Source organism: Zootoca vivipara, chromosome 2, assembly GCF_965207765.1.
Source record: "Zootoca vivipara chromosome 2, rZooViv2.hap1.1, whole genome shotgun sequence".
Lineage (NCBI taxonomy): Eukaryota > Metazoa > Chordata > Lepidosauria > Squamata > Lacertidae > Zootoca > Zootoca vivipara.
The window spans coordinates 33368805-33395719 of record NC_142584.1 but is presented as its reverse complement, the minus strand read 5'-3'; the positions used below and the strand labels follow the sequence as shown (position 1 = coordinate 33395719).

At 44.0% G+C, this 26915-nt stretch overlaps 1 protein-coding gene across 1 annotated transcript; it reads left to right on the top strand.

Moving 5' to 3' along the window:
- The first annotated feature begins 1448 nt into the window (after positions 1-1448).
- ST6GALNAC1 (ST6 N-acetylgalactosaminide alpha-2,6-sialyltransferase 1) lies at positions 1449-26683 on the top strand. The gene is made up of 9 exons (XM_035104556.3): positions 1449-1736; positions 13493-14288; positions 15666-15834; positions 19249-19420; positions 21173-21311; positions 22111-22214; positions 23245-23334; positions 23958-24057; positions 25242-26683. Exons 1-9 carry the CDS (start codon positions 1621-1623, stop codon positions 25410-25412), a joined length of 1857 nt encoding a protein of 618 aa, XP_034960447.2. The 5' UTR covers positions 1449-1620; the 3' UTR covers positions 25413-26683.
- Positions 26684-26915: the final 232 nt, after the last annotated feature.

Here is a 26915-nt window from a genome sequence, read left to right as displayed (position 1 = left end):
TTGTTTTATAATGCACAGATGAAGGAGGAAGAATTATTTAGAAAATCTTTATTTATGGAAATCATATGGTTTCACAGAACTAAGAAAATAATTTAAGGATAATAATTTATGACATATAATGAAATAATTATTGAACTGCAAGAACAACATCCTTAATCCTTTCAATGTCTGCAGCTTAGATCTATTGCTCATACATTCAACCACAAACCATAGTCTTCTAAGAGTATTTACTAACTTTAAAATCCTGGTGTTGAAAGAATATCCAACACAGATCCTAAGTAAAATCTACGACACCATCACAAACCTAATGTATTTACCCATCCAAATGAGAAAGAAGAAATAGATCAGTAAATATGGATAAACTTAATGTGCCACATAATAGTGTTGGTATAATAAAGAAAGATTCTGTGTCAGTGGACTTTCACATTGATAATTCCCATAGCTGCCAAGTTTTCCCTTTTCTCACGAGGAAGCCTATTCAGCATAAGGGAAAATCCCTTAAAAAAGGGATAACTTGGCAGCTATGAATTCCTCTTCCTCTCATCTCAACTGCAGCCCCCCCCCATCCCCAATGTGCTGTAGAGGGTCCCCCTGTCCACCTGGTCCCCCTCTCCCTAAATGAATGAAATTCCTTAATGAAAATGCACATTTCTTTACAAACCCTCCAAAAGTGTTACACCTTAGATCTGATGCAGCCCAAATCTATGCATGTTGATTAGAGAAGGAAGTCCCACTGAGTTCAATGGGGCTTACTGCCAAGTAACTGAGTACAGGATTACAGTGGTACCTCTGGTTAAGAACTTAATTCTTTCCAGAGGTCCGTTCTTAACCTGAAACTGTTCTTAACCAGAGGTACCACTTTAGCTAATGGGGCCTCCCGCTGCTGCCGCACCACCACCGCACGATTTCTGTTCTCACCCTGAAGCAAAGTTCTTAACCCGAGGTACTATTTCTGGGTTAGCGGAGTCTGTAACCTGAAGTGTTTGTAGTCCAAGGTACCACTGTATATCCTTAGTTTCCCTTCCTTGTGAACACAACTACTTCTTCCTACACACAGAGAGACAGAGAGGTAAACTAACAGGAAAAGAAGACAGAATGCCTGTGTTGTCTTCAGGTAGCTGTTTCAGAGAGGGAACTTCGGCAGGTGCAGCTTGTTTTGCAGGGATACGATAAAGCCACACCTGCCTAAATGTCCTCTTCTCTTTAATTTTTTAAAGGGAACAGAGTCCTGTTCCTTTCGCCATCTGCTCCCCTCTAAACACATTCTATCTGTTCAGGTAATATTTACCTGCAGCAAACAAGCCTTTTTCAAGATGGTAATCAAAGAGCACTGTTTATGGGGCTAAGCAAATGTGTGAAACCCACCTGTTTGACTTGTGGGTGTTCCTCTGCTTGCAAATTCTGACCACAAGAGCACTAAGAAAGACATGAGGAAGTAACCCTTCTCTGCCCTTTTGGCAGAGGAATGAGGCTGAGCTGCCCTTGAGCACCTGAATGGAGTGTGTGCCTTGCCTGCCCTGTTCACGGGATATCGGAGGAGCAGTTCTGTAGCTTTTGTCATTCTGCAAAGCACCTGTGGCAAAGAAGGCAGAGACTTCCTAGGATGTCTAGTGTGAAACCATGGGATCAATCAGAAGGTGGTGTCCTAGGGGAACCAGGCTGCTTCTCATAGGCTTCTTGTTCCTTGTTTTCTCTTTTGCTGCCTACATTGGCTTTACTGAAAAATATCCATACAGGTAAGAGGAGATCCGTCTCCTTTTCAGATGAACCTTATGTGTTGCTTCCTCTGATAAGCTTAGCTGGTCTTTCCTTATTCTATACTGAAATGCATAGTGTATCGTACCTACCCATATACTGTAATCTCTCTTATGGACACGTAAAACTATTGTGTAATAAAAGTTAAGATAATTTTCTCTGTCAGTGGCTCACTTTTATCTGCAGGGCCATAGCCAGCCATCCTTGCGGAGTCTTGACTGCCGCATTTCCAGGTAGGGCTTCAAATAAATTAAATCAGAAGTGTTGGCTTCATCATAACCAACAGCAACTTTGATATCCCTTTCACCTAATCTGTGTCTGTATCTATAAAAGGCTCACCTAGCATCACACACAGGTTGAATAAGAACAGCTGTTTGTAAACTGAAACACATCAACTCACTTATAATGACTAGATTCCTGAAATAATGTCCAGAAGGGGGAGATTTATAGTGAATTTATGCGGACATAAGAGCTCCACATATAATGGAAAATCAACTACTAATCCATTGAGTTAAATGACAAGAGTCGCCTGTCCCCGTCCCCCCGATAAGAATTAAGGATATGCAGTAAACGTGAGGTATCTAAAAATTTAAAGCAAACTATTTTTGCTGTAACTAATAGTAAGTGGGAAAAAATAGCTGTGCACCTTAATTTTTTCAGGCGCTTGGGATTAATCTTATGTTGCACACCCATGCTTAAAAAAACAGGGTGAGAAATACAAAAAAGGGTACATACTGGCTGCAATAAAGCCCTTTTAGCTCTCACTTGGAAACGCCCTTTAGCTTTCCCATAGTTAACCCATTTGTGATGGGTGGCTGAAGATAATTGAAGCCTCCTACTGCTATCACGTGAAAACAAAAAATGCTGGCTGCCTGGTGGTGGTTGCAGCCCTCAATGCTGCCAAGAAGTGCATGCTACTATTATTTGAGGCGTGCAGTTTTTATGTTCCATTTCCTGGGGTTCCTTCCTCTCCGTTCCCCTTGATTGAAGGGATAGAAAGGAAGCAGCACAATGTTCTAGAACACTGCTGACACTTCTTGCATCTGCCTATAACGGAAGGACAGAACTAGGGATGTAGGAAGGCAGCAGTTTCCATTCCGATCCATATTCATCGCAATCAGCACTGTTTCCATTCCACTGCAGCTCAGTTTCTACCAAATACTCCCTTAGTGCTTCCACTGTCCTCTTTTTAACATAAATTAGATAGTGCTGTTTTTATTGTAATTATATATGTATGTTTTTAATCAATATTTTATATATTTATATCGTTTTAATTCGACTTGTTTTTTAATGGTTGATTTTTCTTCTACCGGTATGTTTTTAGCTGTTCTTATTTTATTTGTAAGCTGCCTTGAGTCCCTGTCAAGTGAAAAGGTGTGATATAAATAAACATTGAATAGTAATGATAAATTATATATCTATTTACATAACACAGAGCTGGATTCAACTATATGACTTTTAGGAGACATCTGAAGGCAGCCCTTTAGAGGGGAGTGTTCAATGTTTGAGGTTTTATTGTGCTTTTAATATTTTGTTGGGAGCTGCCTAGAGTGACTCAGTCAGATGGGCTGCGTATAAATAATAAAATTAGTCTTGTTATAATAACAAATGTTTAGGGGTACTCTCATTTTGACTCAAGAAAATCACCATTTTATAGTTCAAATCAGGGGAAAATAAATACAGTAAACGGACAAAAGTACAAAGATTCACAAAATGTTTAGGGGTATGTGTACCCCTGCATTCCCCCAGGGGAAAAGCACTGGTTATTAACTAGTAAATAACCTTTTCTGCTAGTGGAAGCCAGCTCAAGGGCTTCTTTCAGCGCAATGGGGCTTTCTCCCTCTCTCCTCCCCCAACTCTGCTCTGGAAGGTTGGGAGAACCTGAAGAACACTGTGCAGGGAGAGAAAAGGGGAAACCATTCCACCTGGAAAGAGGAAATGCTTTCTCTGTTGAAACAATTGCCTAAGCATCATTTGCAAATCAAATTATTTAACAGTTTATTGAAAGAATGAAACTGAATTCTAAAATATTTTTTGACCTGGGTGTGTAGGAGGGGTAGCCTCTGTTTTTGTGTGGTTTTTTTTGCTGCAAGCAAAATAGTATGGGCAGTCCTAGGCCCCCTGACCTGGGGCTCTCCAGCTCTCCAGATGTTTGGGAGTACAAATCCCATCATTTGTGACCATGGGTCATGCTGGCCTTGATTATTACATTGATTTACATCCTGCCTTTTTCCCCTGATGGGACTCATGGTGGCTTACAGATAAAAAGTGGAACCACTAAATACATAGAGGGGAACCCATCATTTTTTTAAAAAAAAATGAACACTGATAGACTAAAACTGTATACATATCTAAAATCTATGAAAAACCATACAAATAATTACAATAAAATCAGAACAGCACCATCACTTTCATTAAAATCAGTCAGTCCCCCAAAGCCTGTTTGAACAGGAAATATGTATTCACCTGCCAGCAGATGGGCAACGAGGACAAACATGCACCAACCTTCACCTACCACAGATGCACAGTAACTAATTTAGAAGAAAATCAACAGCTATTGCCAATAATTGGCAGCCATCTTGTAACTTCTGACAACTCAGAATTGTAAATGCAAACGTGACCAAAGGAAACAGCCTTGAAAGGGATAAGAGCAGTAAAACTTTAAATATGAAGGGAGGAAGGTGTTTAGCCTGGTCAATTGTAAATAAGCGATCAAAGCGCTTGGAGGGGCCCACCTCTGTCCCATTCCCTGCTGCCCTCTCGCCTCCTAGTGCCCCCTGGGTAATCCCATTGCCCTCCAGGGGGCAGTACCAGCCGCTTTAGGAGCCACAGAGCTAAAGGGTAAGTACTGCAATTCTCACATGCTTTTGCTAACATGGTCCCATAAGGTGGGGGGGGGGCTGAAAGGTCCCATAAGGTGGGGGGGGGTGGCTTTCTTGGTTTCATGCGATAGTTGACTGTGGTCAAGTCAGGGGCATAGGAAGATTGGGGCGGTAGGGGTGGGCCGCCCCGAGCGGCGGGCTCCAAGGGGCGCCATCACGGGCGCCCGCCCCCAAAACGCCCGCCCCGCCCCCGGAACATGTGTCACACCCCTCCGGGAGGCGCATCACGCCCCCAGAACGGGCACCAGCAGCCACACCCCCGGTGCCGGAGCATGAAGTTCCGCCACTGGGTCAAGTGACAGGTGATCAACTGATAATTAACTGGCAACCCTATTGTTGTTTCAAAACTGTACTTTCAACCTAAAGCTTTAATCATTACCAGATGTCCAGCACAGTTTAAATCAATAAATCATTCTTTGCAGAGAGGGTTCAAGCTTGTAACTTTACAGTACAAGCCATTCCTCCTTTTAATTGCATTCCTACAATTATAATGATAATAAAAATTTATTACGGTCAAAGACCAGCTTGCATAACACAATAGGGACAGCATTCATGAAGATAAAATATATAATTAAGAGTAGATTGCAACAATAGCTCATGAGTTAAAATTGAGATATATACAACATCTGTATGGCTGAGATTTGGACTACCATAAAAATTGATCCTAAGGCACCCCAAAAGGGGACTTCAGCTTTTCCCTAGTAAGCTATTTTATTCTAGGGGACGATCGGTGCCTACAGATCTGGGCACAGAATCTGGCTACCAGCCAGGTCGTCTTGTGATCTTTGCCTAAGAGGAGAGAATTAAGTTTAGGCTTTTCTGGTAGATCGGCGAGCCTCTTCAGCAAAGGGTCGATGGTTTCTCTACGAATCTCAGCATAAAAAGGACATATAAAAATATATATGTTTGGAGCTTCCTATTTCCCCTAATGGGCAGGCACAAAGCTCTGTGCGGAAGGGACTCTTCCATAGGAGTCTTCCAGAACTGGCCCTAGCCTTGTGTTTAGATCACCCACCAGCGGGCCTTTGCCCCCGGATAATCTGAAATCAGCAACTTAACAAAGGTTTCTAATCTTTTCCACTTGCTATCAATGTCAATATTTAAGCTAGTTGGAGGAATATAGACATTTATAAGTAACACTTTACATCTTCCCCATAATATAAGTAAGGCCATTGCTAGTTGGTCTAGGGAGGGCAGCTCTTTACATTGAGCAATCAAGATGCACAGTTTCTGCCACCCAAGTCTCTTGAAGGGCGATGATGTTAAAGTTTTGGCGATAGAATGGAATATCTGTAGATTGTGATAAACATCTAGAGCAACCGGCCAGATTCCAGGAAATGATATTTAGGGCATTGGCTAATTCTTGGATTTTGGGCACCCTTGAAGATTTTCAGCCGTTGATTCTTTAAGGCGGTGGAGTCTGGCGTATTACCTACAATTATTTACAATGCTATCCCGACTTTAAGGCTGCTGGACTTGGCAGCCATCTGGTGCTCGATCTGTTTGCAGAAGGGCTGTGCATACAATTGCATTTACTCAGGCGTGTCCGAGATTTAATTTAGGGTCAGAGTTGTGCATGAGCTTAGACCTTGTGTTGAACATATCAAAAGACAGGGTAACCTTTAAAGTTTATTGAAAAGAGGCGGAAGATAACGCGGAAAGGCAAGGCCTGTATATAAATCAAGGGTTGCTCGAGCAGTACGTCCTGTGATGGGTAAAGTTACCATTGTTGTTTTGGGGCATGCTAATAGTTCTGCTGGTCCTTGTAGTCTAGAAGTTATTAGAATAGCGTGTTGTTTAGAAGGGATCCCTGTTTCGACTTAGAGCTCCAGTCTCCTCCGAACATTCGTGTGGAAGGAAGCTTAATGGTCACTTCCCTAGAAAGGGTTATTCAGGGCCAGGTGGCATGTTGCAGCCCCACGAAGAAGCCATAGCAAGTGGCACCACTTGCTATTTATATACTCCAAATTGTGCCACCGGGTAGAGAAAGTCCTTGGGGTGAACAGTGCTGGCAACCACTGTGATGCAGGAGCGTTCTTCAATTGCTTACATAATTTTTTGGGAAGGGAGTTGGGGTGCTTTAACATTAAGGACACTTTATACTCTCCACAAAATGAAAGAAATAACAAAAACGAATTCTTGAGCTTCAAGAGAGAAGACACGACTGAAGCTGGGGATCCGGCAGTCAATCTCAAAACAGTCTTCCTTGTAGCTGTAGGGGGGCAAGGTGACATGGTAGAGGGTGCCTGTTCTCAACATCAGGTTCTATCAAACAGTTCTGTTAAATCTCTGCTCCTCTTTCTCCCAACCTTCTCAAACGAAAAACAAAATCTGCCATGGGTGGCTTTTCCCGAACTGCAACAACATTGAAGTCTTATGATGTCATCAAGGCCTTGTCCTTACAGAGATGTCATGGAGATACAGATATGTGACAAATGCCCATAGGATTGCAGTTCCGTGGGAGTTTAGTAATTCTCAGTGGCAGAAAGTTTCCCAATAAGCCAGCACCACAGCCCCGTTAACCAAAGACCTGCTTGTTGTTGTTGTTTAGTCGTTTAGTCGTGTCCGACTCTTCGTGACCCCATGGACCATAGCACGCCAGGCACTCCTGTCTTGCACTGTCTCCCGCAGTTTGGTCAAACTCATGTTCGTAGCTTCGAGAACACTGTCCAACCATCTTGTCCTCTGTCGTCCCCTTCTCCTAGTGCCCTCAATCTTTCCCAACATCAGGGTCTTTTCCAAGGATTCTTCTCTTCTCATGAGGTGGCCAAAGTATTGGAGCCTCAGCTTCACGATCCGTCCTTCCAGGGAGCACTCAGGGCTGATTTCCTTAAGAATGGATAGGTTTGATCTTCTTGCAGTCCATGGGACTCTCAAGAGTCTCCTCCAGCACCATAATTCAAAAGCATCAATTCTTCGGCGATCAGCCTTCTTTATGGTCCAACTCTCACTTCCATACATCACTACTGGGAAAACCATAGCTTTAACTATACGGACCTTTGTCGGCAAGGTGATGTCTCTGCTTTTTAAGATGCTGTCTAGGTTTGTCATTGCTTTTCTCCCAAGAAGCAGGCGTCTTTTAATTTCGTGACTGCTGTCACCATCTGCAGTGATCAAGGAGCCCAAGAAAGTAAAATCTCTCACTGCCTCCATTTCTTCCCCTTCTATTTGCCAGGAGGTGATGGGACCAGTGGCCATGATCTTGGTTTTTTTGATGTTGAGCTTCAGACCATATTTTGCGCTCTCCTCTTTCACCCTCATTAAAAGGTTCTTTAATTCCTCCTCGCTTTCTGCCATCAAGGTTGTGTCATCTGCATATCTGAGGTTGTTGATATTTCTTCCAGCAATCTTAATTCCGGCTTGGGATTCATCTAGTCCAGCCTTTCGCATGATGAATTCTGCATATAAGTTAAATAAGCAGGGAGACAATATACAACCTTGTCGTACTCCTTTCCCAATTTTGAACCAATCAGTTGTTCCATATCCAGTTCTAACTGTAGCTTCTTGTCCCACATAGAGATTTCTCAGGAGACAGATGAGGTGATCAGGCACTCCCATTTCTTTAAGAACTTGCCATAGTTTGCTGTGGTCGACACAGTCAAAGGCTTTTGCATAGTCAATGAAGCAGAAGTAGACGTTTTTCTGGAACTCTCTAGCTTTCTCCATAATCCAGCGCATGTTTGCTATTTGGTCTCTGGTTCCTCTGCCCTTTCGAAATCCAGCTTGCACTTCTGGGAGTTCTCGGTCCACATACTGCCTAAGCCTGCCTTGTAGAATTTTAAGCATAACCTTGCTAGCGTGTGAAATGAGCGCAATTGTGCGGTAGTTGCAGCATTCTTTGGCACTGCCCTTCTTTGGAATTGGGATGTAGACTGATCTTCTCCAATCCTCTGGCCATTGCTGAGTTTTCCAAACTTGCTGGCATATTGGGTGTAGCACCTTAACAGCATCATCTTTTAAAATTTTAAACAGTTCAGCTGGAATATCATCACTTCCACTGGCCTTGTTATTAGCAATGCTTTCTAAGGCCCATTTGACTTCACTCTCCAAGATGTCTGGCTCAAGGTCAGCAACCACACTACCTGAGGTGTACGAGACCTCCGTATCTTTCTGGTATAATTCCTCTGTGTATTCTTGCCACCTCTTCTTGATGTCTTCTGCTTCTGTTAGGTCCTTACCACTTTTGTCCTTGATTATGGTAATCTTTGTACGAAATGTTCCTTTCATATCTCCAATTTTCTTGAACAGATCTCTGGTTTTCCCCATTCTATTGTTTTCCTCTATTTCTTTGCATTGCTCATTTAAGAAGACCCTCTTGTCTCTCCTTGCTGTTTTTTGGAAATCTGCATTCAGTTTCCTGTATCTTTCCCTATCTCCCTTGCATTTTGCTTGCCTCCTCTCCTCCGCTATTTGTAAGGCCTCGTTGGACAGCCATTTTGCTTTCTTGCATTTCCTTTTCCTTGGGATGGTTTTCATTGCTGCCTCCTGTATAATGTTACGAGCCTCCATCCATAGTTCTTCAGGCACTCTGTCCACCAAATCTAAATCCTTAAACCTGTTCCTCACTTCCACTGTGTATTCATAAGGGATTTGATTCAGATTGTATCTTACTGGCCCAGTGGTTTTTCCTACTTTCTTCAGTTTAAGCTGGAATTTTGCTATAAGAAGCTGATGATCTGAGTTACAGTCAGCTCCAGGTCTTGTTTTTGCTGACTGTATGGAGCTTCTCCATCTTTGGCTGCAGAGAATATAATCAATCTGATTTCGATGCTGTCCATTTGGTGATATCCATGTGTAGAGTCGTCTCTTGTGTTGTTGGAATAGAGTGTTTGTGATGACCAGCTTGTTCTCTTGACAGAACTCTATTAGCCTTTGCCCTGCTTCATTTTGAACTCCAAGGCCAAACTTGCCAGTTGTTCCTTTTATCTCTTGATTCCCTACTTTAGCATTCCAGTCCCCTGTAATGAGAAGAACATCCTTCTTTGGTGTCATTTCTAGAAGGTGTTGTAGGTCTTCATAGAATTGGTCAATTTCACTTTCTTCAGCACCGGTAGTTGGTGCATAAACTTGGATTACTGTGATGTTAAAAGGTCTGCCTTGGATTCGTATCGAGATCATTCTGTCATTTTTGAGATTGCATCCCATTACAGCTTTTGCCACTCTTTTGTTGACTATGAGGGCCACTCCATTTCTGCTACAGGATTCTTGCCCACAGTAGTAGATATGATAGTCATCCGAACTGAATTCGCCCATTCCCTTCCATTTTAGTTCACTGATGCCCAGGATGTCGATATTTATTCTTGTCATCTCATTTTTGACCACATCCAGCTTACCTCCACTCATGGTTCTTACATTCCAGGTTCCTATGCAATATTTTTCTTTACAGCATCGGACTTTCCTTTCGCTTCCAGGCATATCCGCAACTGAGCGTCCTTTCGGCTTTGGCCCAGCCGCTTCATCAGCTCTGAATCTACTTGTACTTGTCCTCCGCTCTTCCTCAGTAGCATGTTGGACGCCTTCCGACCTGAGGGGCTCATCTTCCAGCGTCATAACTTTTATATGCCTGTTGTCTTTGTCCATGGAGTTTTCTTGGCAGGGATACTGGAGTGGCTTGCCAGTTCCTTCTCCAGGTGGATCACGTTTAGTCAAAACTCTCCACTATGACCTGTCCATCTTGGGTGGCCCTGCATGGCATAGCTCATAGCTTCTCTGAGTTATTCAAGCCCCTTCGCCACGACAAGGCATTGATCCATGAAGGGGCCAAAGACCTGCAGTATTTCTCTAATGCTTTGCTGAATGACATGGGCACATCGTGTGCCCTGGCTCTTATTCAGAGCCCCAGCAACTGGGAGATTATTGATGCACAGAAGCATTATTTTGTTTGGGGATAGAATTTTACTTCCTTTTTTTTTTTAAATCCTCTGGCAATGTGCTATGATGGATTATCTTCTGGCTAGCTGCCGCTTTGCACATTTGTGCCAGCACAACAAAAAGTTTGGAAAGCTCTGCATTAGCAGGACACAAAGAGCCGAGAGCAGTGAAGTGATATTACTACTTTGCAGCAAGTCCTTTCCCCAAATAATTATTCCTTTAACCCCATACTCTTTCTTAATGCATTAAACAAGTTGTGCTGCAGTCATGTTGCGTTCATACGCAGAATATGGGTTGTTGTTTTTTCCAGGAAGCCTGGTAAATAACAGCATATTGTCATGGTTGCATTCCTGCCATGAGTTGTATTCGGAACTTCCTTTGAAAACACTTCAGAAGCTTCCGTTAGGGCAGGATACATTTGCCAAAATGTTGATGTGTCCCAGCTTGTTCAGATCACATCTTGTCGCACAGGTTAAAAAGATCTGTGCTGGTTGCCCGGTTGTTTCTGAGCAGAGTCCAAGTGCTATTATTTACCTAGAACCTTTAAACTAGGCATAACAACTTTTTCGTCTTCTCAAGGGCTGTATTCCCTTGGGAGTGATCTGTTAAGGGCCACACGTGTGTGTGTGTGTGTGTGTGTGTGTGTGTGTGTGTGTGTGTGTGTGTTGTGAGGGAAGGTTGACTAATTTCATGGGAGCCAGACTCCCAGCTCCCACCATGCTGCCCTTCAATAATAATAATAATAATAATAATAATAATAATAATAATAATAATAATAGAATCATAGAGTTGGAAGAGACCACATTGGCCATCCAGTCCAACCCCCTGCCAAGCAGAAACACCATCAAAGCATTCCTGACAGATGGCTGTCAAGCCTCCGCTTAAAGACCTCCAAAGAAGGAGACTCCACCACATTCCTTGGCAGCAAATTCCACTGCCGAACAGCTCTTACTGTCAGGAAGTTCTTCCTAATGTTTAGGTGGAATCTTCTAATAATAATATAATATAAAATAAATTATTTTTATTATTTATACCCCACCCATCTGGCTGAGTTTCCCCAGCCGCTCTGGGCGGCTTCCGACAGAATATTAAAACACAATGACTCTAGATCCTTATTTCATCATCTGGCTGCAATTGTGGATGGCATGGGAGAAAACTAGCTGATAAGAAGAAGAAGGGGGGGGGGAATGCAATGTCATTTGAAATGGGAATGTTTCCCAGAGAGGAAAAATGCCTCGTAGAGAACGAAATGGCTAGAACAATCTACACAAGCCCTAACAAGCCAGAATTGCTGTGCCACATGGGTCATCCTGTTTAGGGAAACTGCAGCTGTTCCACTGTGGCAGGGTTTTGTGTTTTTTAAGATTACATTTCTGAGCTCCGAAAAAAGAAAGAAGATGAACACAGACAACATGGGAGGAGCTTGATTTGTTCGCCAAAAAAACATGCAGATGGCTCATTGTTATTCCACAGTAAATGCCCAGTTTGGAAGCAGTCCATGGAAAGAGGGGGAAATACTGTTAAAAGGGTGGGGGTGGGGGTAAGGAAGAAACAGAACTGGAAGGAAGGGAACCTGATGGCATGGAAGAACGGGACAGCTTCGGGGCATGGTGGGGCCTGCAAGTTGCTCATTTGTGCCCTACATGGATCGAGACCCAAGTATTCCTGTGTCTGCCTACTCTCATATTCATCTTGCTGTGCTATAAAGTTATGCCCTTCTTCTAGTGCAACCTCCTTCAGGCTGTCACAACTAGGGAGAGGGTGCTCTCCCCAAAGAGACTCCTTTGGCTGGCACCCACGTCACAGTCCTTATGGCGCCAGGCAAAAGTTAATTTATTTACCCAGGCATTTTGTGGTTTATCTTTGCACTCTTGGCTTTATGTCTGCATTTATGGTTTTATTGGAGCTGTGTTTCATTTCTAAAACAAATGTGTGTTTCATTGGCTTTCAACAGTAACAAAAGAAACATAACATGAAAAAGCAACAACACGTGAAGTACATATTATTGGGGCGCCAGTTACAAAAAGGAACAGTAAGGAGCAGGCGTAATAGGTCCATGCTCTCCATAGAGATGTGTGTATTGTAGCAAGTTGCAATAACTGCTGAATTACGAACTTTTAACATGTTTCTCTGGAAACTTGGTTTTTTTTAATGAAGGGTGAAATGCAAATCTTTTAAATTTAAATCGCTATCATGACCAATTAGCCGCCTTGCATGTTAACAGCCTTCCACAAAACCAAACCTATAATGCCATGCTAACAAGGCTATGCACCCACTACTGTTTACCTTGGCTCCAGTGTGCTTCCACTGCTGGTGTTTGAAGATGAGTACAGCCACAATCCATCTGTATCCTTACTTTCTCAAGAAACACTCCAGTTGGATGTGTTTCCCCCTCAAAGCAGCTTCTGTCTGATTTAAAAATGCAAATCTGAGGTGTGTGCAGTCTTTGCGAATGCACATGCACTGATGACAGCACATGCGCAGGCAAAGGTTTTTTTGAACAAAAGTTCGGCAGGGGGTGCTACAGGGGTGGGGACAACAAATCAGGTATTGCACATTAGGAGAAAATAATCCCCACTCACTGTATAAATGCGATTTGAAATGATCTCACTGCAGTATATGCCGCCAATGTGTACACAGCCCAAAGTGTATTTATTCAGTTGGCTTTTTTTGTCTGAACGTGTTAAAACCCAGCCTCAGGGAGGGCTTAGTTGTTATTTGTTTAAATCCATAGAATCTTCCTGTCATCTTTCTACAAATCCAAATATCTACAGTCCACAAGCGCATTGGGGGAGAATTAATTATAACGGCTTATTAAAGGTTGTAAACAAGGGGTCGCGAGTTCAAATCTCGCTGGGGCCTCCATAACACGGCTTCCATGATATTGTCAAGTGTAAGCAACCGTCTAGTACACTTCATACAAGTGGTATAATTTGTATAGTTATTTTTTGCTGCAACTATCTCTTTTCTCAATTACCTTTCAGCCAGTTTCCTTACTTTCGCCGTGCCGGAAGCGTGCCACAAATGGACACCCGGCCTGCTACCCCAGAAGTGATGACTGCCAACAGGGAGACACCAAGGCCTCGCAATGTAATACTTGGCCCAGGAAGCTCCCCACTGGAGAAAGATGCTGTTAGGAGATTGGCAGGTGGTGGCAATGCCATGGACACCCGAGAGACACATGTGGAGGACACCAGCCCATCAGAATCAACTGAGAAGCAAGCCGGAGAGAGGGGTGTGATAGCAGCCAATCCAAAGCAAGTTGTGGAGAAACTAAGGCCCACAGCCAATGAGAATCAAGCTAAACACAAGACTATGACACCTGCAGCTGGTCAAAACCGTGCTGGGGGTATGATTGCAGCACCCACCTTGTATAAGAAAAAAAGTGAGAAGCATGCGACATCAGCATCCAGTCCAAAGGAAGAGAAAAATAAGCCGGAACACAAAGGAAATGAACGAGCTGAGGCTAAATATGAAGCGCCAGCATCCAATCAAAAGCTGGATGAGGAAAGAGGTGCAAAACCGGCATCCAATCAAAATGCCACACCACGACCCACTGCAAGCCACACCAAGGGGAAATTTTCCAGAGAAATGGATGTACCGGTAGCTCAAAAGAGCCAGAGCTTAGTTGATTCTGTTGTCGCAGGTCACAATGTCTCTATCACACATCCAGTTCCTGCAGCGACCCCCAAGAAAAGGCTTAAAGCATCTGACTTCAAATCTGAGCCCCATTGGGACTTTGATGACCAGTATCTCCTGGACAATTCAACGCCAGCATCAGTGAGTTGATACAACATGACCTGGTCTTAGATATCCTAAAGATACTTTCATTTCATTATTACACATACAGAATAATACCGAAGTATAAACCTGGTTTGGGCTATTTCAGTTATCTATAGTCTGGCGCAGGGGTAGGCAATCTAAGGCCCGTCCGGGAATCAGCGTGTTTTTACATGAGTAGAATGTGTCCTTTTATTTAAGATGCATCTCTGGGTTATTTGTGGGGCATAGGAATTCGTTCATTTTTCTTCTTCTTCAAAATATAGTTCAGCCCCCCCCCCCACATGGTCTAAGGGACGGTGCACCAGCCCATGGCTGAAAAAGGTTTCTGACCCCTGGTCTGGGGCGTAACCAAACAAAAGAGTAGAAGCTGATTCTACTAGGTGACATTCTCACCTGTTCTCTTCCTACTCTTCTAATCTTGGCTGTAAACTTTTTTGGCATGAGGATTCCTCCTAGGTTCCTACAGTGTTTTAAACACCTGTTCTGCTTTGAGATGATGAATATAAATTAATGCATACATAACACCCTGCATTTGGCAGTGTTTCTTTATCTTTGCCTTAGTTCTCCCATAAGATCCCAAAGTGAGATAGATGGGGAACTGAACGGATTATCTGGCCTGTCCAGACTTCTATAATAGTAATAATAATAATAATAATAATAATAATAATAATAATAATATATTTATACGAAGCAGCAGGGCGACCCCTGAGGGAGCTGGCTGGCTGTTGTGGTGGCAGGCTAGAGAAGCACTCCAGCCACCAATTGTGGCGCTGAGAGGAGGGGCGGCCGCTGGGGATAACGCCTGTCTTCCGGGCGGGGCGCGCACACCAGCCGGAGAGGGACAGGTGGAGGGAGGGAGGGCTGATCGCTACGCGCCCAGCTCTCCGCCGCCGATCACCTCCTCCTGCCTTCCCCCTGGCAGCAGGCAGGCTGCCGCCCCTACCGAGCCGTGGCCCCCACACCTCTTCCCTGGCACCCTTCAGTGCCCGGTGCCGTGGTTCCCCGCGCCACTAGCCTCTATGGCTAAGACGGGCCTGCACACAGGTTTAACAGCCCAGTGAGATGGTCTAAAACTCATTTTGACTGTGTACACACCACAATCCTGGGAGTTGTACTTTAGCCCTCACAGAGCTACAGTACCCAAGATTCGGGGTGTGGGTGTGTGCATGCATGCAAAGCATGGTGTGTACACAACCAAAAATCATTCGGAGAATAGCAGCTCCCTTTGACTGAAATTGTCCAACAGGATTTTGCTAACGTAACTAACAGGATGTGGTTACTGTTGTCAGTGTCAGTTAATATGGATCTCTAAATATAGTCTCTCAAATAAACACCTCCCGGCTTCATTTACCTTTTTTTAATTATTATTTCAAGAGCTGCCCCGATTCTCTGCGGGTCAAGGCTGCCAAGTCTGATTGGCTGAAGGATCTCTTCCTGCCCAACCTCACTCTTTTCATGGACAAGACTCACTTCAGTGGCAGCGAATGGGAGCGTCTGGAGCATTTTGGCCCACCCTATGGCTTCATGGAGCTGAACTACTCATGTGAGTAACTCTTTGAAGGGGACGACAGAAAGAGCCAAGGGTCAAGGGTTCTTCTTTCTGGAACAAGTGCTCACATTGAGAAGATCAACCCTCTTTCAAATTTCCCAGCTGAGAACCTCCTCCCTGTCCCCCTGTCATGTGATCTAGGAACAGTCACCATTTTTGAGAATTTTGAGGATTTTTGCAGAAACCCAGATTTAGAAATAAACAGTAAATTGCAAGAACTCAGGCCAGATGAAACATGGATTTCAAATATATCTTCACAAGGTTTTATTTGTGTGATGAAGAGTTCAAATAGGAATCAATCCCAGTATAGTAGGCAAATAAAAATAAATTCCAGTAAAAATCAGGGCAAGGCCCTGTTTCAACAATTCTTTGTCAGCAAAGATCCACAGGTCAGAGTGTACCAAGTCTGTTTGCCAAGGCAATCCCAGCTCCAAGTCAGTGCCTGTCAGCTGGTAGTCAGGTGGTTGACAGGTGAGCAGGCACCTGCTAAAATTTCCTCCTGAGGGTGGGAGAACCCAGGATCTGGCCCAATGTCTTTACTTAAAGAAGAAGGTCAGGAAGTCTTTCGGGAAGCATTCCAGATAAAGACCAGGGTGAAGAAAGCTCATAATAGGGATCTCCTTTAGATAAAATGTATGCCAACTTTTACCCAACTGCGGTAATAAACTGTAGAAAAAGTTCGGTTTGGCACACACCATTATTCAGTTATATAGAATGGAATCTGTATTGCATTACATTAAGCTGAATGCTGGTAGTGATTAGGCCAGGGGTGGAGGAAGGGGGTGGACAGCCCCGGGTGCAATCACTGAGGGGGGTGACATTTGGCGCGCCGCCTGTCTGCAACTCCCAAGCCTACCCTGAGCCGTCAGGTGAAGAGGGCAGAGCTGCGCCGCTTTGCTGGCGGCCTTCCCCCCTTCCCCCTGGAGACCCAAGTTTGGGAAACCCTACTCTATAGCCTTCTACTTTAAGGATGCAGGCTGGGGGAGGCTTGGGAGTCGCGAGTGGGCTGCACGACAAATGCCTGCCATCGTTGGTTCACTCCACCCCATAGCTGCCAAGTTTTCCCTTTTCTCGCGAGGAAGCCTATTCAGCATAAGGGAAAATCCCTGTAAAAAAGGGATAACTTGGCAGCTATGCTCCACCCCCGTGGGCGGCTTGCTGTGCCCCCGGCTGCAGAGCGTGCAAGCCGCTCTGTGCACCTGAGCAGCTATCCCGCTCCTGGGAGGGCACCCTCTGTGCCCCACCCCCCTCGGGAGCACACCCGTTGCGTGCCCTCGACAATACTGTGGATTCAGCAATGCCGTATGTACTTGCTAAACTTCAGGCACATGATTTATGACTTTCCTGTCCCAGCAGGCATGTTAAGTTAGGGTTTGGTTTTAGGATACATTTTTATTGTTTCGTTTTCTGTATGGTTTTTTTTTAAAGGTACACTGCTTAAAAATGATGATGATTAAGCAGTCTATAAGAGTATTAAATTAAATTAAATTAAGGTAGAATGCCAGGAGGGGTGGGGGTGGGGTTCCCTAGTGCTCTCATAGAATTATAGGCTAGTAGAGTTGGAAGGGATCCAGAGGGTCATCTAGTCCAGTGTTTCCCAACCTTGGGCCTCCAGCTGTTTTCGGACTACAATTTCCATCATTCCTGGTGGGCAAAAAAAATGAAAGGCACAAATACAGGATGGGTGACACCTGGCTTGAGAGCAGTACATGTGAAAAGGACCTAGGAGTCTTGGTAGACCACAAACTTGACATGAGTCAGCAGTGTGATGCAGCAGCTAAAAAAGCCAATGCAATTCTGGGCTGCATCAATAGGAGTATAACATCTAGATCTAGGGAAGTAATAGTACCACTATATTCTGCTCTGGTCAGACCTCACCTGGAGTACTGTGTCCAGTTCTGGGCACCACAGTTCAAGAAGGATACTGACAAGCTGGAACGTGTCCAGAAGAGGGCAACCAAAATGGTCAAAGGCCTGGAAACGATGCCTTATGAGGAATGGCTTAGGGAGCTGGGTATGTTTAGCCTGGAGAAGAGAAGGTTAAGGGGTGATATGATAGCCATGTTCAAATATATGAAAGGATGTCATATGGAAGAGGGAGAAAGATTGTTTTCTGCTGCTCCAGAGAAGCGGACACGGAGCAATGGATTCAAACTTCAAGAAAGAAGATTCCACCTAAACATTAGGAAGAACTTCCTGACAGTAAGAGCTGTTCGGCAGTGGAATTTGCTACCAAGGAGTGTGGTGGAGTCTCCTTCTTTGGAGGTCTTTAAGCAGAGGCTTGACAGGCATATGTCAAGAATGCTTTGATGGTGTTTCCTGCTTGGCAGGGGGTTGGACTGGATGGCCCTTGTGGTCTCTTCCAACTCTATGATTCTATGATTCTATGACCACTGGTCTTGCTAGCTAGGGATGATGGGAGTTGTAGTCCAAAAACAGCTGGCGGCCCAAGGTTGGGAAACGCTGATCTAGTCCAGCCCCCTGCAATGCAAGAATCTTTTTGCCCAGCATGGGGCTTGAACCCACAACCCTGAAATTAAGAGTCTCCTTCTGTACCAACTAAGTTATCTATGGGATCTTTGAAATGTCTGCTACATGTATGAGTGCCTCCACTGTGGGCAGAAGTCATGGGTGTGTCTGAGGTGATTTGAACCTACATTCTTATGCTCTTAAGCCCTTAATGAAATAATGCCTTATCTGTCTAGATAAGGGATCACCATATAAGGAATGCTTTGCTTGGGAAAAGCTGCAGAAGAATGTTCTTTTATAAACTTAAGAGCTTCATGAGATAAAATAAATGCGCACCTCATATAAAGTATCTCTATGCTCCTTTGTAATCCAGGTCAAACACTTATTGGTTTAAAAATGTATAGCCCACCTTTCCATGTATTATTATTTTTTAAAGAATTCTCAAGGCAGCTTACGGTAAATATTTTTTAAAAACCAAAAACAGAGATGCTTCAGAATTTGAAAGCTATGTGAACCTCCATTTGTAAACTGAGCCAGCACAGTTTGTGCTATTGCACATTGGGTATATCAAAAAGCTTGCAGGATTTTTTTATTTTTTATTTAAAAGAAGTGTAGTGGGCATTGAAAGGGAAGGGAGCAAGGAGTCTAAATGTGCACTAGACATGCCCTCCCTGTGTACAGATAGCAACAATTCAGCAACTGCTCCGCTGTCTGCAGGTATGGACTTTTTACGAAGCGATGTCTACAAAAGTGATCATAGAAAAGCCCAAATGGCAGCGCTTCAGAGGCCAAGCCTAAGACAAGCTGGCAGACTTTAAAGTGCTCTAATCCTGTTCTGTTCCTCTGCCTTAAGTTCCATCCTACGCCCCAACCAGTTTAGAGCTGTGCGTGTTAACTTCCTGCCCTTCATGCTGAATAAGGATGCCTTTTGTCTTTCAGTGGTAAAACAAGTCATCACCCTGCTTCCCCCTAAACCGTACCACCAAATTCTCTTTGCACGCAACAGCAGCCAGACTTCTAGGTGTATCAGATGTGCGGTGGTAGGGAATGGCGGGATACTGAACAACTCCAAAATGGGCCAGGAGATCGACTCCCATGATTACGTGTTCCGGTAAGAGGAACTGCTCTTCCCTGTGTTCCTCCTCTTCTTCTTTTTTCAAATAATATTTATTGATTTTCAAACATCACAAATTACAAAAATTCACAAAAACAAAAAACAAGAATAAAAGCATAAAGAAAAACATATCAATTCTAACATTTTAATTAACATTGTAGACTTCCTCGATTCCCCTTCACACTGGGTCCATTTTTAACTCCAAATTAAGCAATTTTCATTTATTATCTTAAATCATTCTAACACATTTTTTCATTATCTCACAACTATTTCTATTCTTAAAAGCATCGACAGTCTTCCACCCATAATTCATCTTAGTCCAAATCTAAATTTATTTTCCCATCCACCTATCCTCTATATTTCTCCCCCTAGCCTCAAATTTATACCCCAAATTTTTCCATACATTCAAATTCCCTGTGTTCTTCTTCTGCCTGTCTACCTATTTAAAAGAGTCCTTCCTAAACAAGCCAACAAAAACAGTCTAAGGTAGCTTAACAGCATTGTTAAAACAATAACGTGTGTGTGTGTGCGTCTATATGTGTCATAATGTGTGTTTGCGTATATCAGAAGTCAACGAAAGCATAATCCATGAGAGTGCCAGAAGGATAAAGCCAGAATTAAAACTGACATCTTCTCTCAGTACCGAAGGGTTGAGATTATCTCCCTTTAACAGTCCCCACCCTGGAGATTGGCAGAAAAGTGCTGTGTAAAGCCAATCTATGGCAGAATGTCAGTCACAAGGAATGAGCTAACTGATGTCTGTGTCTGTTTTTAAACCTGCCCATGCTTGCAGTTTGGGGCAGACAAGATTGGGGGGGGGGAGCTAAAAAAGTTCTGTTTCTCTTGCCTGCTCGAGTAAACTTCCTCTTTTTTGCCTGTATGGGTAATCCTGCAGAAATTGTTTACTGGTCACTATAAAATGAAGCCTCGGAGAACAAGGAGGGGCTCAGCTCTTTGGGAGAGATCCCACTGCAGCCCCTAGGGGCGCAGGTGAATAAATTCTGTCCTTCCTTGGAAAGAACCCGTGTCTATCGTTATTGACTGGGAGAAATCCTGCAACAGTACCACAAAGCCTTCTTGGTCATCTACTAAAAAAAAATGTTATAAGCCAAAATCACACACACACACACGACGTGAACTTCCATCAAGAATTCTTTGAGCGAAAGAATGTCTTTTGAAAGTGCTTTCAATGTATAATGTAGGAATAGTTGGGGCATCTAAAGGTAGGGAATCTTCTGATGGTGAAACAATGCTGTTTCCTTTCCAGGTAGTTTGAAAAACCTGAAACTGATGGTCCTAAACCAAATACTATGCACACAAAACGACCTTTTCTCTGTCTTCGGAGCCAACATCATTGACAACCTTTTTTAAAATTAAAAGTTATGGGGGATTCCCACACCTTACATACTGTATAGTTTATTGCTTGTGTCTACATATAAATTCCATGCCAGGGTATTTGGAGTCTTCTATCCATTATACACCATGTATCCATTATACACCAACCCTGTGCATATGTGCAAAGGTCATGGTTCTGATTGAGTTTCATTGTTCTGGCTTATAGAAAATTGAAATCACCTACCGGTAGATATCTTTAACCTTTGGAGCTCCCTTCATCTAGAAACTTGCCCAAGCCACTTATTTTGTATCAAATATTGAAAACCACCCACCCCAGCAGCACATTGTGAAATCCAGTAATGAGAAGCTGCTACAAGGCTAACTTTGCAATGTTATATGGTCACTTTTGGCCAGGGTGAGTGGGGCCGTGATCAAAGGTTTTGAAGAAGACGTGGGAACAAGAACGTCCTTCTACGGATTCACAGCCTACTCCTTAGTGTCTTCTGTCTCAATTCTGGGAAATCGTGGATTCAAGAAGATCCCCACGGGAAAGGTAACACAGATTATGGCATATATTAGATGTTTTCTCCCATGTGGGATAGCTAGTGGGGTTTTTAGAGAGGGGTCATTTAGATGAGAAAAATGGTGAAGGGGGGAAAGGTTTATCCCCCACCCTCCAAGCTCCACATTAAAATCCAAGCACTGGTTCCTCAGTCTGTGACCACTTACTACCGGTATCTATTGATATTAGGCTTGACAATAGATGAGCCTTTAACCCTAGTCCCAGTGTGTGTTTCATGTTGCAGAACAGCAGTCCAGTTACTAAAGTGCCCAGCTCAGTTCTTCACAGAGGTGGAGCTAGCTGCTCCGGCACCTGGAGTGGGACTGTGCTGTGCACCCAGGGGTGGGACTAGCCGCGGGGGGGGGGAGCATCCCAGGGGGGCGGCGCAGCAATGTCACCTCCCTCAGGGATGATACCCGGGGCAGCCCGCACCCACTGCACCCCCCTTCCTCCGCCAGTGGAACTTCTTCGGAGAGCCACACAGTACCTAGTTTGTGTTGAACCTGAATAATCTGGGTTGTCTCTGGATTTTTAAATCAGCACTCCAATTTTTGCAGAGCATTCCCATTTTCTGTCGTTTTGCCTCTCTTGTTCCGCTTTCACTGAAAAGCGGAGGTTGGCCGTGCCTCATTTACATAAATTATTCAGAATGAGGTCTGGATCAGAATTTGGATTTTGTTTGGCCAGCACAGAGTATGCCCAAGCCTACCCATTCATTAGTTGTGCTCTGGCAGCGCTTATGCTTCATCTGCTGCAACCCCTACCAGCGTATGTGCGGCTTGTTTCCTAGGAGATCAAGTACCTTCATTTCCTGGAAGGGCCAAGAGATTACGAGTGGCTGAAAGCTCTTCTGCTGAACACGAGAGTCAGGAAGGGATTTTTGGATGGCTATGGGTAAGAGAAGCAGATTTCCCCCTTTTTGTTTTTCAGTCCATTTCAGGACAAGGTTCCTTAAGAGTTTGGCCATTTCAGTTTGTATTTGCAGAAGACCATGTGCAGATCCACGCCATTCATTTAAAGTACATTCAAATTTCCATGTGGCAGTCAACAAATAAGGTATCACTCCCTTCTATTTAATACTACAGTTGACTTCTTCAAACATGGATAGTGAAAACAATTCCAGAGTTAAAGCCACTGGGTTCTCCTGCTATTTTAACAAGTACAGTGGAACCTCGGTTGTCAAACGTAATTCGTTCCAGAAGGCCGTTCGACTTCCAAAACGTTCGACAACTGAGGCGCAATTGCTGGTTGGCAAAATCCATTGAAAAAATGGAGAAACATGCCTCGGAAGCTGTTCAACTTCCGGGGCACGTTCAAAAACGGAAGCATTCACTTCCGGGTTGTCGACGTTCGAAAGCCGAAACATTCAACTTCCAAAGCATTTGACAACCGAGGTTCCACTGTAGTTGGTGAATCTTCGAGCAGAACTCCTGTGTATATGGGAATGCCCACCAAAGATTGTAGTATGTGCTCTTGCAGGTACAGCCATGTCAACATAAAGGCTTGATTGAGGACATCATATGTCACAGGAAGACCTGACGGGCTGGAATATTGTCAGCCAAGAGACTGCGAATGAGCACAGGGCTTTCCTTTAGCAGCATTTGAACTCAGTGAGAAGAGAACCTTTGGTCTCCTCGTTCAATTTCAGTGGTAAACACAACATCCTTTCCCCATCCCTTGATGACGCTTCATTTCTCCCCCTTGCCCTTTTAAAAGCCACGTCCTCCTTGCGTCTTTTCCTTTTTTGGGTTCGAACAGCCGAGATAAAGATCATTTGAAAGTTCATTTCCCATATGGTTCTTAAGCACACCCTGAAAAATGGTGGCTGCCTACCACATCACCAACTCATAGGAGAAGTGGCCGGACTAGTTCTTGCTTGAATGGCACGTGCTTGGCCTAAAAGGTTTTTTTTTTCCTTTCCCAGGCCATACCCTCGGGATAAATTTGGTAGCAATTTCACACTGGATAACTACTTTGTCATTCATCCCGATTTTCTCAGATACATGAAAAACAGGTATGTGGTATGTAAAGTTAACTTGAACGATAAGGCATGCTCTGGGCTAGCAGGGTCCAAATAAACAGGCTTGTCAGGTTCAAGAAGGAGATAGGGCTCCTTGGCCTGGCGTGATAAGTGTCATCATTTATAAACAAGAAGAGCTGCCACTGTCTTCAATGGTAGTTAGAGAAGCTGTACCCACTGACAGTCGGGGCTTTTTTCAGCTGGAACTCACTGGTACCGAGTCCTGGCACCTATCAGGTGGGTGCCATTGCCATTATAAGAGAACAAGGTGAGTTCCGGCACCTCTTTTTCTAGAAACATAGCACTGAATTTCTTCCGCAGAGTTCTTAAAAGCACAGGGCCCCTTGACCGAATGGAAGGTGGCAACTTTTGCAAATGAGGCGCATCCATTGTTAGGTTGGCTTTATTGCTAAAATTGTAAAAGTGCCACTTCTTTTACCTGCCTAAGCCGCCATCAGAAATTGCAGGATGTGCTCCCACAGTCAAATAAGGATATAAGAGAAACCCTCTGTGCCCACAAAGCATCTCCAGCTATCTTATTTACCTTTGTATCCTGTTGATAAAACTCAATAAAAAGAAAAAAAATTAAATGTTTTTTTAAATATCTCCTACTTCAGGTTTCTAAGATCCCAAAACCTAGACAAGTCCTACTGGCGGATCTATAGACCCACCACAGGTGCCTTTCTCCTTCTAACTGCACTTCATCTATGTGACCAGGTAAGGACTCAAAGGCGCCCCAAAGGTTACTTTTTGTTGAATCTTCCTCCTGATTTGTTTGCACAAAGTTTACAGGGAGGTGACGGTAGATCATGCCGGCTATTTGCTGAGCATTTGTTCTGATTTGTTTGCGGGGAGCTTATACAATGTGGCATTGAACAAAGAAGTTTTGTTTTGGGTGTGGGGGAGCGAGTTAGTTGCACAAGAGGTAGAAATTAATTTCAGAACTTGACTGTGGCTGAATCCCACCCCCCAAAACCAGTGAGGGTTTAGAAGTGCCCAGAGGTGATAATCTGAGCCGCAAGGGCTGCAAACACACAGCGGGCAGGATTCATCTAATAATTCCCATCAGGAATTCCGCTTGTGCTGTGGGGCTTCTTCCCCTTCTCATCTTCCGTGCCCCCTCCCAATTGGCTGGGGGTGGTCTGGAGAACCCCAGGGACAACATGTGGGGCATGGGAGCAAGGCAAGTGGAGATTGTTCTCTCTACCAAGCTGATGGAACAATCACATTAGTGTGACATTTAATTCCTCCCCATACCTTGGGGATGTTAGGGTTGTATCAGCTGAGGGTGGTGAAGCTTAACCCCTTTCTCCCTTACTTCTCCCTGCCCTGCCAAAACCTCAGTGTTATTAGCTCTATTTGCGGGAGGGAGGAGGGCAGATGAAGTACAGAGGCTCTACACCAGGCACCCCCAACCTGTGGCCCTCCAGATGTTTTGGCCTACAACTCCCATGATCCCTAGCTAACAGGACCAGTGGTCAAGGGTGATGGCAATTGTAGTCCAAAACATCTAGAGGGCCAAAGTTTGGGGATGCCTGCTCTACACACACACACACACACACACACACACACACACACACACACACTCTTCAGTAACGAATAACAGCTTTGGATGGAGATTGCTTTAGGTTGAGGAAAGGGCAAGGGAAGAAAAAGTTTGAGAATCTTCTCTGTCCATGCATTACTTCCCCAGCCTTCAAAACTGACCCCTCCCTGGGGCTGCTAATAATTTTGCAGCCTTGCAGGAGACCCTACGGTAGTCACCATGGATCTTCCACAGCACGTCTCTGTGTGGGCCACGTTGTTGTTGTTGTTGTTCTTCTTCTTCTTCTTGTTGTTGTTGTTATTTTAGCCCTCCTTTATCCTGTAGCTCCCCAATTATGGCTCTTGGCTTTCCACAGGTAAGTGCTTATGGCTACATCACCGAAGGCTACCAGAAGTATTCGGATCATTATTATGACAAGAAATGGCATCGCTTAGTCTTTTATGCCAACCATGACTTTGATTTGGAACGGAGGACATGGAAGAAACTTCACGACTCGGGCATCATGAAGCTGTACCAGCGATCCTGAGCGAGATGAAAACGAAGCCCTGGCTGATGGCAAGTTTTGGAAGCTAAGATGGATCGGAGCCATATTTTCTATTATTATCTTATTTGAGCGGGTCCTTGCCAACTAAAGACTTGGTTCTCGCAACAACAAATATCCGTTCCGCCGCACATGCAGTTTTGTTGGTTGCAGGACAAAACAAAAGACAAGAAGGATATTACTACTTGAAAACATTTTGAAGGGGCTAATTATTCCCTGAGAATCCACTGTGAGTATAATGGGCCGAGTTGGCTACCGCTACCTGTGTTGGCTGGAAGGGGCCTCACACAGCATTTCCACTATACTCTCTGGTCAGTTTTACTCCTTCCTGGTTTCAGTTCTCCACCAGTCAGTCTCTACTACAGTAGCTTAAACATTTGATTTACATCAGTGAAGAGCAAAGCTCAACAACCAGCCCTTGCTTTTTCCTGTATGTGTAAGTGTGTGTGTGTGTGTGTTGGCAACATGTCTTGATGCACTGCCCATTGCTCTGGTGAAGCCTATTCTCTCATTAGATGTTTTCCCATTAGATGCGCTCTGTCTCTGCTCTGCGAGAGGATCCTGGGGCTTTAAGTTCTCAGTAGGGTCGCAAGGACTCATTGTTTCTCCCGCTCTGGAATCCAAGCTGTGCCACATTGCTCCAGGTTGCTAGGTGACCATCTCCATGCTGGCATTCTTCAAAGCTGAATAGGACCCTTTTCGGTTCCCAAGAAGTTTTTGAAGTTTCTCTCTCCAGAGGCCCTTTCTCCCTTGCACTTCTCTGTTGTGGAAAGGGGATTACCTTCCAACTCCTTCGTATCAGCAGGAGGGGATGGAAAATTCTCCCTTAACAACAAAGTCAGCTGCAAATCCAAGAAAAATCAAGGGCACAGAGGCATGGACAAAGATCAACTGTCTGCATGACCGGAGCTGATTGCACCCCTGTCTTGCTTTTTTCCTACAAGACCATAGAACTGGTTTGGGATTAATCATTGTAGCCTCACTGGAAGAAAAATCCTGATCTCTTAGGATCCAGAAAACAGAAGGTTAAGATGCTGGATTTCCTTTAAGTTCAGGCTGGAGGGTGGATCCATTCTGTCTCTTTAGATCGTAGCCTATAGATATTGACACTATTTTTTATTTTATTTTTTACGAAGCAGCTGACTGGTTTAACAGAGTTGTTAAAAAGATAGTGCAAAGATACTATCAAATATTTTTTTTCTGATTTATGAAAAGCCGGAGTAGATGGAGGAAAGAAAATAAAAGTTACGAAAGTGAAGTACTTTTTATTGCTGGTTTACCCAGTTGTACTGGAAATCTACTTGTACAGCATTCCTATGGCCACTCCATTGTTCTTGGCGTCTGTTGCTACGTAGTTTGCTCTTATCCCAAAGTACTACCATGTACTTGTTTCTTAAGTGATATTTCTTAATCAGTGTTATAAGAAGTTAAAGTTGCATTTCTTACCTGGCAGTAAGCCTCAATAAACTCAATGTAACTTTCTTCTGA